The 17,410-nt window shown below is 31.1% G+C and overlaps 1 protein-coding gene across 4 annotated transcripts; it reads right to left on the bottom strand.

Moving 5' to 3' along the window:
- Window positions 1–334: 334 nt before the first annotated feature.
- On the bottom strand, window positions 335–17,215 carry LOC148609838 (rab11 family-interacting protein 2-like). Of its 4 annotated transcripts, XM_088541219.1 has the most exons (12): window positions 17,030–17,209; window positions 15,288–15,326; window positions 14,848–14,956; window positions 14,452–14,580; window positions 13,484–13,647; window positions 12,147–12,265; window positions 11,629–11,667; window positions 9,536–9,649; window positions 7,549–7,606; window positions 6,176–6,949; window positions 5,657–5,817; window positions 335–3,687 (listed from the first exon to the last, which is right to left on the bottom strand). In XM_088541219.1, exons 1-12 carry the CDS (start codon window positions 17,064–17,066, stop codon window positions 3,538–3,540), a joined length of 1,893 nt encoding a protein of 630 aa, XP_088397345.1. In that variant the 5' UTR covers window positions 17,067–17,209; the 3' UTR covers window positions 335–3,537. The 4 variants fall into 4 exon arrangements, with proteins under 4 accessions (XP_088397345.1, XP_088397346.1, XP_088397347.1 ...); XM_088541220.1 differs by lacking the exon at window positions 11,629–11,667 and having other exon boundaries at window positions 17,030–17,215; XM_088541221.1 differs by lacking the exon at window positions 9,536–9,649.
- Window positions 17,216–17,410: the final 195 nt, after the last annotated feature.

Genomic DNA, 17,410 nt, shown 5'->3' on the forward strand with positions numbered 1-17,410 from the left:
TAAGAATATCTTTCTTAAAATGTTTTTGGTTCTTTTTTAACACAAATTCTTAAAAAATTGTAGTCGTATAGATATTGAACTGCAAGCTGTATATAATATGTATACAAATTACCTTTAAAAAAAAGAACTCCTACTTGGTTACTTCAAAAAGGCAAAAAAATATGTGGCTTCATAAATTTACTTACTAACATAGTACACAGGCAAAATTGCAACATATGTTTAGGACCAGTAAAGTATATGTTTTGTGTGTTTTAAAATATATGAAATAATATATTTCCAAAAATTATACAAAAGCACATTCTTTTCATGTACGAAATACATAATTACCATATGATTTTTATTTATTTTTTTTCCATAAATAATTCTTTATTCATGTGTTTTTCATATGTTTCTCATGATGGTCCTAAACACATGAAAAACACATAATAAACATATGAATTCAGGTATTTTCAAAGCACATGAAAATCTTTTGTTGCATTTTTTCCTGTGTAAAGGTTATAGACCACCAATGCAACCAATGAGCATTTGTAACGTATGCAAAAATAGTCCTACACAGAAATTATCCCTGTTCCTCATAGTGCTGTGAAAAAAGTTCTCATTTTATTTTAAAAATTTAAACAGTTTCTGAAAGGAAAAACATTTCTGTACATTTTACAGGTGCATTTTGCTCCTTGTGATGTGAAGCCTAATCTCCATAATGATTTCTAAATATACCCCTGTCTTGTGAAAACACTGGGATTTCCCATGCTATTTATAGACCCTTCACTTCCGGTGACCAGTACTGCACTGCAGGTCTGCTAACTCCACATGTCATTCTGAGGATTGTGAGCTGACATATGTAGAATCATGCTGATATATAGTCCTCTGCAGGTTAAAGTTAAAATAAAGTCCAGAGAAGCCATTGAATATTGTGAAATTAGCATAGAAGCCTATGGGAAGTAGAATTAGTGGTTTCTAGCCTTAAACAAAGGCAGAAAATAACAATTAAAAGACTAACATATTAAATAACAATAGTCACAACCAAATATTTTGGAATGCTACTACTTCACAACCTAACAAAAATAACTCAAATCACATCTTACATGTACAAACTTAATCTGTTTAGTAATAAATAGAATTTTAAATTGATTAATATTTTTTCTCTTAGAAAAGTTCTATTAATTTCGAACATTGAATATCTTGAATAGAAGTACTTTCAAAATTTCAAAAAAAAATCATACAATTTAAAAAACTGTTTATACTATACAGACATTATGACCTATTACAGTAGACATTATGACCTATTACAGTGAATCCTGTCTATACCAAAACCCCAGGACTTCAGAATTGGTTCAATTTAGACAGTTGTCAGATTTTCAAAGGTTAAAAATACATTTAAACTGAAGGAAATAACCTTTAAAAGTGTATGGTTTAGGCACGTTTTCAGATTATTTGGGGCTCAGTTTAAACACGTTTTCAGATTATTGGGGGTTCAGTTTAGACAGGGTTCACTGTATATACATGTAATTACTTAATACTCATGTACTGCTTGGCTAAAGTTATTGAAGAATTTCCTTAAGTAATGAAGGTTTTCATATCGCATGTACTGAAAAACCCATTTACAAATGTATAGACTGTTGCAAACATTAGTTCACATGTAAAATGTTGAATGTACAAAATAACAATACAATATTGAAAAACAAACAACATAGACATAAACATCTCTAATGTAAATACAAACCTGCCTATAGAGTATCAATAATCATTTGCATATCATATAAAGTTGAATCACAAAAATGCATCACATATATCTATCAGGGTTTTGATCTGTGGTTTTGATGTACAATCATAAAAGTAAAAATAAATACATCAAAATATGATTTGTTAAAACTGTACAACATTTATCAAAAATCCAGAAACACAGGTTTTTTATACAAAAACTGTTTCTTAACAAATGCTACTTGATTACCTATCAACAGTAGCAATATCTAAATCACCTAAATCCTGTAATTTTCATGGCAGTTCTGGTTTTTTTTTTCTAGTAGGCATTTTTGCCACAAGAGACCTTTGACGAAACATTTTCATTAAAAGAGAGTAATATATATTGACTAACATTTGAAGAACAAGCACTGCCAGCCAGTAGACTGACAGAATTAAAAAAAAATCACGAAAACAAATACCAGTTTACAATATAACAAATAATGCATAACAGAGAATAGCAACAACCTTTAATAAAATGTCCATATGAAGTTTGAATATTAATTGACATGTAAATACAGAACAGAATTTGATGTAAATATTAAATATAAATAGTAAAAAAACATCAGATCTGTTTAATAATATCATATAAAATGACAAATATCTAAAGATTAATCATTTGTATTAACAAGCAACAGTTAACTGAGACAACTGCCAATTTAAACAAAGTGGACGAATCCACACAAACTGACAATTTAAACAATGTGGACCAATCTACACAAACTGACAATTAAACAATGTGGACCAATCCACACAAACTGACAATTTAAACAAAATGGACCAATCTACACTAACACTAATCAAGAAAATACATTTAAATCTTCATCATTCAATAATAAAACATTGTTATTGTGGACCTAAATATATTCCCTGGAATACATGTATCTCTATTTACTGAAGTGATATAAAATGAGGATGATTAATCTTGGCAAAACTGACATTGCACAAATGTTATATAATCTTAAACAAATAAGTTCTAAAATTTCTATCAAATGAATGGTAAGCATGGCACATGACTGGTTATCTGGTTACAATCATATATTGGATTTCATTTTAACTGAGGTTTATTTTATTTGTTGCCTGTTGTTTGGAATGTTACTTTTCAGACATAAAATGAGCACCAATAAAGGATTGCATGACAATATAAAGTTTTTATTTTTGATCTGAATGAAAGAGATAATAAAAAAAAACCTGTCAAAGATCACTAGAATATCTATGGTCTGTTACAGAGGCATAACTTCCAAATCTGGATTAGTACAGCGAGAATAATGCCTTACCTGCCGGTTTTGGGGCAGTAATAAAATACCATAATTCTAAAAATTTGTGACAAGAATTTTAAGTACAGCATGCTGTACTAACAAAAGTTATTGGTATGGCACTAGCCAAACCAGCTGCTACGCAATTGTAATATATTTGCACAAATTATAGTTAACAGAAACTCAGAGATGGGTGGTTTGTGTTTATAATACATCCAGTTTTAAGATACTGTATTTGATTAAATCTGAACACACAACATCTTACTAAGTTTCCAAAAACATAACTAGGAATGTTAACATATAAAGTACATATGTAAATCGTAATTGTGTAAAGCGAAAACTACTCATATCAAAGTTTTTACTGAAATGTTCCTTACATCCATACAAAAAATCCGAAATATTTTAAGCACTACATAGCTGCTGCAATAAACTGCTCGAAAAATAAGTTATTCACTTCACTTCTTTACCTGAACATCAATTACTCTGGCTGGAACATTGGTGAAGACTACAGTTAAGCAGGGGAATTTACTCTGCATTTATTATTTCATTTCCATCTGTTACTTTTCTGTAGAATTCTAGGAGTAGCTTCCATTACACGAACAAGCAAGCTATCTATATATTGTTCTAAATCTTTTACATACTGATCCTTTCTAATTAACTGGGCCTTGTGCTGTATGACAATTCTAATCAATTCCTGGAAAAATTTTAAACAAGTTTTACATTTTTATAACAATATTCTTCACTTACAATTGTGATAACTGAAAGAATTTTGTGATAGGACAGTACTTAGACATTATTGATTAAATTGTTATTTTTGAGAAAGGGAGGAAATGTGATAGGACAGTACTTAGACATCATTGATTAAATTGTTATTTTTGAGAAAGGGAGGAATGTATAATGACTTTAAAAATTAATATTGTCTATGTTAACTATAAATTGAATTATATGCATGTACGGGTAAAAAAAGGGCTTACGGGTATAAAGGCTTACGGGTATAAAACAACCAAAATGGGGAAGTAAAAGAACATATTATGAAAAACAACACGCAACAAGTAATAAGCAAGTCAAAAGAAATGCATTGATACCTGGAGGACAGAAATACTTGTACACAAATAATAAATTGGCGGGTAAACTGGACACATAGAATGTTTATGTCCAGATTCACAATGATTGATGGATGTGTCTTATATAATTGAATGGTATATATATTTGAACATGTTGTATATTCGGGGAGCATAACAAGTAATGAGCAAGTCAAAAGAAATGCAATTATACCTAGAGGTAAAAAAAAATACTTGTACACAAATAATAAATCGGCGGGTAAACTGGACACATAGAATGTTTATGTCCAGATTCACATTGATTGATGGATGTGTCTTATATAATTGAATAGTATATATATATTTGAACATGTTGTATATTCAGAGAGCTCGCTTTTACTCTTGTAATAAACTTTACAGTCAATTTTACTTGTCTTGGAATTATTGTCCGTGCCAGACTCTGTCACAATTTTTTGGTTCTCAGGCTTACCTTTTCCCTAAAAACAATTTCTCATTACTTAAGGAGGTAGACCTAAGGTAAGGGACACAACTCTTTAAAATCATTGGAACATTTGTATTCAGGCTCTTTATATCAATCTAATGTAAGCATCAAATTAACTTGGATTGATTTCATTCTGTGTAAAATGAAAGCTTGAAAGGCTTAGGTGAAATTTAATGTGATACAAACATATCACTGATTTCAAGAGTTATGCCCCTAACTCAGGTCTACCTCATAATTTCATTGCTGTATCAATAAAATGAAAGAAAAAAGACAATAAGAATCTCCCTTATTGTTTAGTCTTACTATGAGCAATGTAAAAACATTGCCATAACCTATTTTGGGCAATTAAAATGTAAAAAGAAATGTCTCCTCCTCTCAATTGTTTTCAAGAAAAATAGCCTGAGAATCAAGAAATAAACTTTGAATAGCCTAACTGGTAGTAAATTAATCACTTTCTTATAACCAAACTCTTCCTGCTAAGCTTTCTCCTAAACTAAATCTTATTTCAGTGACCATCTTTGAAATTCTAATTATCAAACAGTGTATGACTGAAGTCTCAAAAACAATTTCTGATGAGCTATCATTTTTAACTTCAACAAATCAAAGCCATTAAACAGTCCAAAAAAAACCAAAAACCAGACAATGGGAAAAGGTTATACAGGTTTGATCTATAGTACAGAACTTCAATTCAAGCATTAGTCTGAAAATAAAACATCCCAACCTCAAAGATCTTCAAGGAGTGACATCCTACTACAGTAATAAATGCAATAGAGTTCTGAATAATCATGATAATAGTGGGTGTAATATGTGTAATGCTGGTATACTGACATGTACATTACACTTACAAATGACTTATTATCTCTTATCAAGGTGTGACTTCGGTGAATCAGTGTGTGACACCAGCAATTTTATTATTCAAACCCAAATCAACTTCAACAAGAAATGTGGACAAACAAATGAATAGACAGACAGGATGATTGCTATGAGGAAGGTATAAAAAAAAAAAAAAAACACCTAAGAATTCGATCCGATTTTCACCAAATTCAAATACTGATCTGAGTGATATAGGATTTAAGATCTACAACAATGACTGTATTTTATACTTGAAGTTGTAATCTTACATCTTTAGTCATATGTCTGTAAACAGCCACCAGATCATCTGGTATTGAGGCTACCTCTCTTGCCTCTCTCATGAACTGTGGTCGCAGTGAATCAAGTGTGTCCTCAAGAGAATTATTCCTACGATAGTAGTCTAACCCTTGTACTGTGTACCTTCTGCTTCCTGTGGATGTAAATTTAAAATCAGAAACATGCCTGTTATTGTATGAAAACTGTCTACTAACAGTTATGATCACAAGTATAGAAAATAACAGTGCACTCACTAGTCATAAATGAAATGAGGGTTACAATCTTTACAGAATGCCAGACTGCTGTGACAGGTCAAATAGATTGGTTGCAGTATAATATATTCATCTACTCTGTATAGTCATTTGATATAAAATCAGTATCTAAATTAGATATACAGTGTATATTTGTAATATCCAAATGCCAACATGTAACATGATGTTAACCTCTTCCTTTCATACTTGAAGTTCATAAATACTTTTCCATAAAAAACTAATCCCTAAATAATTACTAACCCATTCCTCTAGGTTTGTCCCTTTTACTTCTTCTCCTGACACTTCCATTAGATGGTAGCTCAGCTTTATCTGGTGAAAATCCAAATGTAAACGTCTCTTCTGGAGCAATTTTTTTCTTGGAATGACTTATAGAATCACTCCTCTCTTTAGCATCACCACTGGATTCCATCTGGTTTTGTGTATCATTATTAATAGGCAACTGATTATGATAGACTGGTTCTTGACTGGTTTCTGGGAAAGAAGTCTCTTTGTATTCGTTGTCATTGCTCATAACACTTGTGTGACTAGAATTAATTGTAGCAATACCTGATTCAGGTGATAAATTGTTTAAATGACTAGAAGATGATTGGTTATAGTCTACTTGTTCTATTTTTGAATCAGAAATATTTCCAGAATCAGGTCTTCTCTTTACAACTGGAAAACTGACATCAGCACTATCATCTGAGTCTGAATCACGTAATTCTTTCTCTGACTCTTTGTATTCCTTTGCAGATTTACAGATTGGATGATTTCTTCCTTCACCTTCTGAGTCAGAAGATTCAGGATTGTGATCAGCACAATTCATTGAATGAAATACTTCACTTTCCTTTCTAAAAATAGATTCCAAATAACCTGGCTGAGATGACACAGTTGAGTCAAGGTCATCCAGTGACTTTCTGTTTTGCCCGTATCGTCTACCCTTGGGGTGTGGCAGAGTTTGTGTACCAAGATATGCTGCTGGGAGGGACTGTCTATTTCCAGGCTGGTTGTATTGGCGAACATTATCAGGGGTACCTTTAAATAATAAATGTCAATGCCTAACTGTGTAGATGCATGTACATATTTGATATGAAAGCTCTTTTATCAGTCTTAATGAACTAAAAAAAAAATAGCCACAAAAACAGAACTATTTGGAATTGCAATCAACTAATAATTTCCACTACTGGGAACCAACACATTTTAGCACATAACTATTTTACATTTTTGTATTCCATAATGAAGGGGCATATTTGCAGTGATTTATTTTCACAATTGTTTCTTGTTCATGAAATAAGGGAGAATAAATCGTTCACAAAACTAAGTTGATTTACAATGTTTTGGTGAATACTATCACATTTACATAAGTTTATACAGAAGATTTTCCTCTTTTTTTTCATTTTCTTTCTGTCTCTATATCAAAGTTAGACCTTTATTCAAAGAATAAATTATAATAGCAAAAGATATATATTTAACTTAACGTTTCTATTATTGACCAATCACATGCCCTTCTGTATAAATAACTGGGAGATTGATTGGTACAGAAAATCTCCATAGAAAAATCTAGTGAGATTGCATCAGTCCAATGATCTTTAAAAATCTCCCTACACAAGAGCCTGTGGACTAATGATACGAACCCTTCTCCAGGTCTCCAGACCTTTTTAAGGACATGCTATGGCTTCTCATCCTCTCATTCTACAATACAATATAAATTTATCATTTCACTTCCTTGTATTAGCATAATTCATCTCTAACTTCTCTATCATGATAAAACACACTTAAAATGATTTACTAATTGAGTGCAGAAAACATGCAGAATATACCTTATGCATAAGAAAAATTCACCAAGATAAGAGAACATCTAAGTAATCTACCTATAATAAAGATTAAATAATTTTGTAATCACATCATAATACATGTACACACCTAAATTATTTATAACACTTATCTAAATGTTTAAATAGAAGTTGAAAGTAGATTTCAGAAAGAAAACAATGGAATTGAATACTTTTTAAAGACAAAGTACAATACATCCCCACCTGTAAAAGAAGTATTGTTTTCGGGATATTAATAATGATCAGACAAATATCTAAAAATCTGTACCCTAATTCCACTGAGGACAAAATATTTTTGTATTTTCACTGATTACCATAGATATTGAAAGCAATGAAAATTAAATGGAATTAGTATTGTAGGCTAAACTTAAAAAAAAAAACTTATTTGACTGTGTTGATGGTTTTGAATTAAAGATGAGAAGTAGAAAACCTCAATTCAGATAAATTTCAGTAGATAAATAAGATATCCTTTTAACAATATTCTTTCACAGTAGATATGCTACCTCAAATTAACTTCTGGATCTCCCCCCCCACCCCCGAGATGGAAGAAAATTTTACCATACCCATTAAAAGGTATATAAGTTAAATATTTGTTTTAAAATCTTAGAACCAGAAACTAATTTCACATTCATATATCCATAGAAATAGACATGCAAATCAATACTAGGTTTTACAGCAGTATTGCAAGGCTTTATGAGATGAGTATTCATGCAATGTGAAAACACAAAGAATAAAAAAACACGGTCATAAATCCATTACAACTTGACAGCATTAAAAAGGTTTGGTCTTAATTTTAAGGTTCTAAATCATCCATTAGATGCAATACAATTGAGACTAATCTGACCTGTAGTCAGAACTTTTAGGGGGGTTCAGAAAGGGGTTATTTGGACAAAATTGTTTAGACTTATATACTTCTTAACCAATATAAAGCTTTTAAACAGTTTTTAACACTTCTTTGCTTGGGGTGTTGACATAACTCTCCAAACCCCTCTACCTACAATTGCCTGCAATCGTGTATAGAGGGGCAGGTCTGGAGTTTTTTAAGGTACTAAGTTTTATACCCAGTCATCATGATTCCCGTAATTTTAGACCTTAGCTTTGTGTACCAATAAAGCAATATCATTAACATTTTACTAACAGAAAAAATAGATTGAGAATTGTTTTAGTATACTTCATAAATAGCTCGAGATATGAATGTAAAGTGGTGATTTCCTGGTTATGTTTGAGGGTCACTATTACAGTGGATTGTTATAAACTATTGTGATAACATACATGAAATGTACAATAAAGATCTACCCTCTTTACATGAAAGCAAAAATTCATTATATTTTACTTTTAAAAATTCATAATCAATATTGCCTTCAACCAATAAGCATCTAATTAAATAACTAGAATCAGTTAATGGGTCATAGTTCATGACTGTGATGCTATGCAAGAGTTCATAAAAAAAGATCCAAAAATACAAAAATCTTGGTCATGTGCACTTTGTTAACAAAGAAAGACAGTATAAAGCCCAGACCAGAAGAATACATAAAACACCCAATCATGCATCTACAGAAAACAGTTCTACATTTAATAAAGACAAATAAAATTTCTAGAAGCCCCTCCATTTCAATCATATCAATTAATGATTGATAGGAAACATATATGCCAGGTCCAGGATTTCAGTTTTCATTCACCAAAAAATTAGTAATATTTCATGAAAGTAAATGTTATTAAAAAAAAATAGGAAGCCATGTTTCACATCAGGAGGTAAAAGGAACAGCGACAGCCAGGCTCTTCTACTAACCGCCTCTGGTTCATCCCAAATAGGAAGACAAATGTCAAGAGCAGTAAAACTGGTAGATAAATCTTTAGATAATCCCTGTTGATTTTCTGGTGAATTTTGATTTTGTTCTGATTCCTGGTTAAATATTAGATAACATACAACAAGCATTAGCAAGAATACATGTAAATAAAAGTGTTTTAAAATTGTAAACCTAAAATAGGAAAGAAAACAAATAATTACCAAAACACTCAAATTTTGATTGTTGGTTCATATTAAGAAAAAACAAGAGATATAACTCAATAAATATCAGTCTTAAGGTAATATTATAACTAATTAAGTATCATTCAGTGTAAGAATCAGGCAATGGGTGGCACATCAAATGTCTCAGTTTTGGTCTTTTTTGCCTCAAATATAAGCAATACATCTAGAAAACACCTTTAAAGCTATTTAAATTTATCCTGAAGCATCTGTGACGTAGATATTTTTTGACTGCTTATTTAAGGAAAAAGTTAAGGAAAATGTTCCCGCCATTTTTCCATAGTGCATTTCAACTAAATTTGACCTATCAATATCTTAAAAAGGCAAACTTTACAAACACTTTGACATTTATTTCTTCAGGTTATGAGGTATAAATACTTGGTTAATACAATCATATCTCTGTGTATTTTTTCTTCATGTGTCACACCTTATACACATTTTGACTGATTCTTAGAAGGAGAAGTACTTATATAATTGACATAAACTCATATATTCAAACACTGTATCATTTATTAACACCACGAGTTATTTCTAGTCCATGTAATGGTTTTATAAACCTTACTTCTTAAAGGATATTTACATTTGTAGTATTCCCTATATTTCATTGAAATCTGAATGTATTCAAATAATTAGTAGATCTATGGAGTTGAAAATCTGCAACACCTGGTATTGGATGATGGACTTTTGTAGAACGATGCATGTTTCAAAGTATAGATCTGACACATATATATTTGTTTTAAATCCCTAGGAAGTTGAAATTTTCTTCATAATGGTAGAGATTTTAAAATCAAAAAGTGCAGAAAATGGTTATCAGAAAACAGCCAAAAATAAAAGGTAGTTTCTGTACATGAAAGAAAACAATAAAACAAAAAACCATTAAAATCCATCAAAATGATTTTTAGGTTACCAGACAATTTGAGGATAAACAGACAGACAGATTGTAGCTGTATACCATAATACCAGGGTCAAAAGAAAAAAAATATATAATTACATATGTAATACCGATACTAAGTGAATTAATACAATCAATTCTACTAAATGATAAAAAATATACTAGAAATAGGTAATTCTATATAACTAGCTCTTCAGACATTTCATTTCATTTTACAGAATTATTTTCAATGTGTTGTGTTTCAGAAATGAAAAAATATAAGGCTAGGTGTCAGTCAAAAATACTAGAAGTCTATAACTCTATCTGAAATGTTATAATTCTGTTCGTGTTGTAAAGATCAGGCCTGAGTGCCAAAATACTTTAAAAAATACTGAAGTCTGTCATGTTATAATGTAACTCCAATCAAAGTCTTTGAAACTGATATGTTACAATAAAAAATAGTTTAAGGATATTTTCCAATCAGTAAATTTTAAAGGTTTTGTGGTGTTGAGGACTGATATTGGTTAATCTAATTATGCATGAGACTGTTTAGAAAATGTGTTGTCAGCTCAATGAATTTGACACAGGTGCTTAACTTAGAAAAGAGAGAAAATACATGTACATGCAAAAAAACGGCAAGAAGTATTTCACTAATCTGTGCAGAGGGAGCAAAAAAAATATATATTAAAGAGATATTACTGATACAATTCAAGTGCTATCAATTTACATCTTATTATAAAAAAGGTATTTAAAAATTCCTTCAAACCTACCATCCCTTTGCTATTTTTCAATAATAAAATGACTAAATCACAACATACACCATACTTTCTAACGTACACAGATGTACTTATCAAGACTGAGTTATCTAACTTGATTACATGATTATACTGTTTAAGATTAAACTGTGTTTTGTTTGGATGCTACACAAGATTCATGCTTAGTATAACATATGCACTAGCCATAAGAGATAAAAATTATTTCCTACCATTTCTTTTTCTTGAAGTATTCTGCTTAGACTTTTAGCCTATCAATTATCATAGCTTGTTTAATATCTCTTATTATCGCATATATGAATATAAGTATAATGGAAAGCATGCATGTCAATTGTGATTGAAATTTAAAATTTGTGCTTTACATGTACATTGTATGCTTTACATTTGAGATCAGAGATTTTATAACTATTGTTCGTGGGGATGTTTTCATTTTACATTTTACTTAAGTATGGGCAGATCAAATTGTCAAAATGCTTTGCATTTGCTTTCATTTGATTGCTGAAATGAGAAAAAATATTTTGCTGTTTATGAAATGATATCACTCCAAAAGCAGGGATTATAATACAAAAAAACAACAGGAAGGCAGAATATAGGGAGGTAAAAATACAGTATGTATAAAGTTATAACAAAACATGTAGAAAACTGCTAATAAGCATAAAAATCATCCTGGCAAAACACATGATGTCAACACCACTTTTTTTCATTTCATTATATAGAACTTCATACATACCTGAAGAGCACTATTAGTTTGATAAGCAGGAAGTGCATCTTTCTGTGTGGGACTTGAAAAGTGTGGATCTCTCAAAGACTTACTTCTTACAAACTTAAACTTGTCTCCAACCTTCTGACCTGTTAAAAAAGAATAAAGATTAGTTGAAGTGTACAAATACAAACTGAAAATTTTTATTCATCAATGTTTGACCCCAATATGATTTGAAAAAAAAAAAAAAAACACAAAATGTTAATGTCTACAGTAGGTTCACTCAAAGTACTATTGATAATCACATGTAGTATGATTTAATCACATGTAGTATGATTTAATCACATGTAGTATGATTTAATTATAGTTTTATGTCAAAAGACATGTATTTCAGGATGATTACATTTGATCTACTGAATACACCCCGCTTTGTTCCAGTCTTACATGACACACTGAGCATGTTATTTGTTGTGCTACATGTAGCTCACAGAAGCAAATGTCTGCAGGTAGGCATGTCATGTGACCCCCACTATGATACATTATTGTGCCAACTAATCACGACTCTTCTTTATGTGGTGAGCAAGGAAGTCTATTGTGGACTTGGCTGGGAATCTTACAACTTTCCACACTCAAGGTGAGCAATTAATTAACCACAATCCACTGAGGCAAAGATGGTTGCTTAATTTTGTAGTCTTTTTTTTTAATAAAGATGTGCAAAAGGCGCCATTGTCAATCAATTTAATTTTCCAATGATATTAAAAACTGGTTAATCAGCACAATGTAACATTTTCAGTGACCAATCTACATGTACATCTTTTAGTTTTAAATTTGTGAGTTTTCCTATTATTGTTTTATAGGGATGAAGTGTCAGGGACATCCTACAAATGTAAATAATCTGTCAAAACATGAATGGCTAAAAATTTTCTGTCAGAAGTGACATCAACAGTTAGAATGCGATTATTTGAACTTTTAACACAGATGTACAGCATGTGTTCTAGTACATAATATAGGTCTAGCAGATTCCCATTGGTCGAAAAATCAGCAAAATAACAAAATAGCGATGAATTATCAACAAAGCAAATGTTATTTGAATACAAATAGCTCTATACCTCGTAGGCACAACCTTACTTCGTATAAGTGGTTTTTTTTAAGAAAATACATGTATTAACAACACATTAATATCTCTGTATATGTCTTACTGAGAAATAGCAAATATGAAACTGCTTTTATACAATTTACAGTAACCTTTCTAAGTTAACAGTTATGTTAGTCATGTGACATGTTTTTATTTCGAACAGTTAATGGTTATATATTGGATTGGTACCAATATTTTTGCTCTGAACACTTATAGTCCTGTAACAATTTACCCATGGCAGTAGCCAGTCCTTTAATGGAGGAGGACTTTTTCTTGTTCAGGTTTGAATTGTTTTCCTCCTGTTTACTCTTGACAGAGAATGCCACTCTAATTTCTATCTCTCCTCTATACTTGTTATCAGGAGTTTTATTGGGCTTCCCTTGTAACTGAATCCACCTACAATAACAGGACAAATTTATGGTTGTGTGTACAGGTATATGTAGCATTGGATTTTTCAACAGCACTTACCAGTACAATTACCATGACAACTTTGAAATTAAACTGGTCGTCCTGACTAACACAAACATATGAGTCCAGATAAAACTTGCTTCATGTAAGAAAAATTCCCTAAATGATATTCAGAAGAACTATCAACATGATCACAGTGTTGTACTTAGCAAATGGACACAATTCATCAATGTTAAATGGTACAGAGACACTGTTATATTACTAGTATTTGAAGTAAGAATGAACTAACATACATGTACATGTACAGTACTGCTACTAAGCATTTATATTATATCACATGTGCATCAAAACTACAAAAAAAATGTACCAGGTACATGTATGCCATTTTTGCAGTGTGGTATTATATGTTCTTTGTTGTGTGTGTCTATTTTCCATGTCTGCTCTTTTCCCCTGAATAATATTTTTGATTTCTGCTAGAATATTGGTTCCTTTTATTACTCTTTCAAATTTATAAGGTGAACATTTCTTTTTTTAAGCTTCCTTAGTTTAAACCAAATACCAATGATAACTAAGTTCTTTTTCATTTCTCATACTATAAGTATATACAATGTATAACCCATTTTAGAACAATGAAAGCTGGATGTAAACAGCTTCCTGAAGCTAAATTGTCCAAATTTTGGTTACATTGCACATCTTCATAAAAATGAAAAAAAAAAAAACATACTCATAAATAATGAACTACCAAAATAATAAGTAAATTATTAGTCTATCACAATTTAAAATGCAACTTACTGACTTGTGGGTCTTTCATATACTTTATAATGAAACAGTGGCACAGAACAATATCCTATAAAATCATCAGATAACATTCCACGGTGCATTACATGAAGCTGTACTTCTGTGTTCATTGTTGGTATTTGGCTAAATGTAAAAAAGTACACAAAATTAAGAGGTACCTAGTGGCAACACATGAAAATAGCTTATACATGTGATAAAGAAATGTTATGGACCAATTCAGGAGATTTTTATTTTATTTCATGATTTAGAAAAAAAGTCCAGGTGCACTATTATTTTTAGAAGGAAATTTTGGAACACAAAACAGTGGAAGAACTATTCCAGAATTCATGTACATTTACATCTCAAATTACCGCTTGTTAACTTTAAAATGACAATTTAAATCATACTTACAGATCGCATTGCTCAAACCATTCAGGATTAAGGGCATTTTTGATTGTGGAAGTCTGAAACTTTTCTTTTGCTAACTGAACAGCAACAAAGACATCAGTCAACTTCGATCCTGAAAATTTATACAGTGTATAGGTTAGTCTATTTAAATTTACTTATACTGCATAACTGAATATCAATGTGTACACAATGAAATTAATACATACATACATGTAACTCTTCCCCATACAAATGCAATTGTCCTCTGATATGAAGTAAATTGTGTTAGGAAATGCCAAGCACAATTTAATAAAAAAGCTATATGGAATCTCAACAGAATTAGTAAAGCATAAGACTGAGCATTACATGTTTAGGGAATATAGGGGTTTCTTTTTGGTGCAGATTTTCATTAAGAAATGCACAATGTACCATAAATACAAATGTACATGTACTTTCTTACTTACCACCCTTTCCTTTAGTTGGCAAGTTTCTGGCTCTACAAACTGAAAGAAAGTAGAACTTTAATAAACAAGCTACTTGTAAATATAATGGATATGGGAGCACTTGCTGCCCCATACTACATATGTACATATATTATCTAATAAAGTTATGGAACCATTTTTTATGGGTAGGATTTACTTGGTTAATACAGATATTCAGTTTATCCAGATTTAAAAATTGTCTAATTTAGATAGGTTTTAATTTGTTCAGGGTCTATACATTGTAGCTACATTCACTACTGTAACGATGCATGGATTTATTTAATTGTATCAGTCTAAAAGTGTTATGTTAGTGTAACCCATAGATCTTCTCTCATTCAAGTGACCATGGACTGCTCATATACAAATGTACAATGTACATGTAAACCAAACATTCCAACCTGTTATTTAAACAGAGTTGAAAGTGTCAGAAGTAGACATACACATGTATGGCTTAATGCAAGTCAGTTTACACATTCACTATCAATATGCAGTGAAAAATGTCTCAACCAAACCTTGAATAATCTGAAAACCTGTCTAAACTACTCTTTTAAAGTCTTGTTTATCAATTCAATCATATTTCAAACCTTGAAAGACAGAACACCTGGCTTAATGGAACCAACTTTTATCTAATACTGCAATAAGAGCAAATTAAATATTCGTCTAAATCCTACTTCTTTAGATCCTCGTTGAAAGAAGAAAAGTTAACAGGTCAGAACCGTTACATAAATGTAATACATCGTTTCCTTTTATAAGTTTGCAGATGAACAGAGTGGTAAACTTCAAAGCATTAAGACATGCATTTTTCGGGATCACAAATTTACAACAACAAAAAAAAAAAAAAAACATTACAGAAAATTGAGGTAAAAATACTTGGGGGGAATAAAAATACTTGTTTTAACTGTTTCTATTTTTAAATTTCCTCTGCTTTGGACATACATATCTTATAAACTCTGCTGCATTACAGTGTTTCCAAACATACACAACTTAGTAGAATTACATATGTAATTCAGCATTGCCCTGTCGTAGTACATGTACATGTACATATGTTCATTTTTTTGTTTATGATCAACTTCACATACCAATCAAAAACACATGCAGAGGTCAACATAAATTTGTTCTTGGATTCATCTCTGATGAGTCATCCAAACAGGAGAGTGTGAAGACCTTATAGTGACCTCTGAAGGTATAGCTAATGTTTGTATGTGTTGGTAATATCTGTTCTACTGCTTTTAAGCGATGCATGACTTTTTAAAAGTGCAGTCTCTATGCTTTGCATACCTTTTGTAAGTGCAGTCTGTTTGCTCTGCATGTCTTGCATATTTGATATATACATTGTTTTGTACATGTACATTGTACATGTATGTTCAATCTGGTTGAAAGCTCACCAGAGCTTATGTTGGCTGTTTTTATGTGTACATAATATAAATAAAATTTTCATAATCATGACTGCTTGCTCATGGAGAAAAAGCATACAGTTGTATAAATGCCATCACATGTACTGATGCAGGTAAGATAAAAACAAAAAGTTTAAGACCCAAGACAGTCAATGATACAAAATCAGTCAGAAATATCCACTGGAGGTATCAATGGGTGAAAATCATTTGCTTTCTTGAAATACATTTTAAATAAGCCAAAAATGTGCACGCTTTTTGTCCATGTTCAATAAATTACAAATGAATTAAGACCCACCCATTTTTACTATATTAAATTTAAAGAGTTTTTACCTGTAAATTGGACGTGCGTAGGATCCCAAGTTGTCATCGTGGTACTTTAATGTATCATCCTCCGAGCATCTTTAGAACATATGCCATCCATTGAGGAACATCTCTTAAAGTTGTTCACAAAGTTCTCGAGTCAGTCATTTGGATTGACTGTTGACGTGTGTTGGCAGATGATTCATTTAATTCAGTCGCAATTTCCTCATAATTCCTGCGTCTGTCTAAAAATAACTACCTTTTTCGGAAATAGGTTTCTCTTATTCTTTTTCTGCACAAAGTTTGAATGAAGGGGAATCAACTGAGGGACAGAGGAGGCAGTGTGTGTGTATTTTTTTTGTCTTTTCCCGGAAGTCAATAACTGAGTTATCGACCTTGCATGCTTACACA

Source organism: Perna viridis, chromosome 8 (assembly GCF_037379345.1).
Source record: "Perna viridis isolate PV_CMFRI_1.1 ecotype Kerala chromosome 8, ASM3737934v1, whole genome shotgun sequence".
Lineage (NCBI taxonomy): Eukaryota > Metazoa > Mollusca > Bivalvia > Mytilida > Mytilidae > Perna > Perna viridis.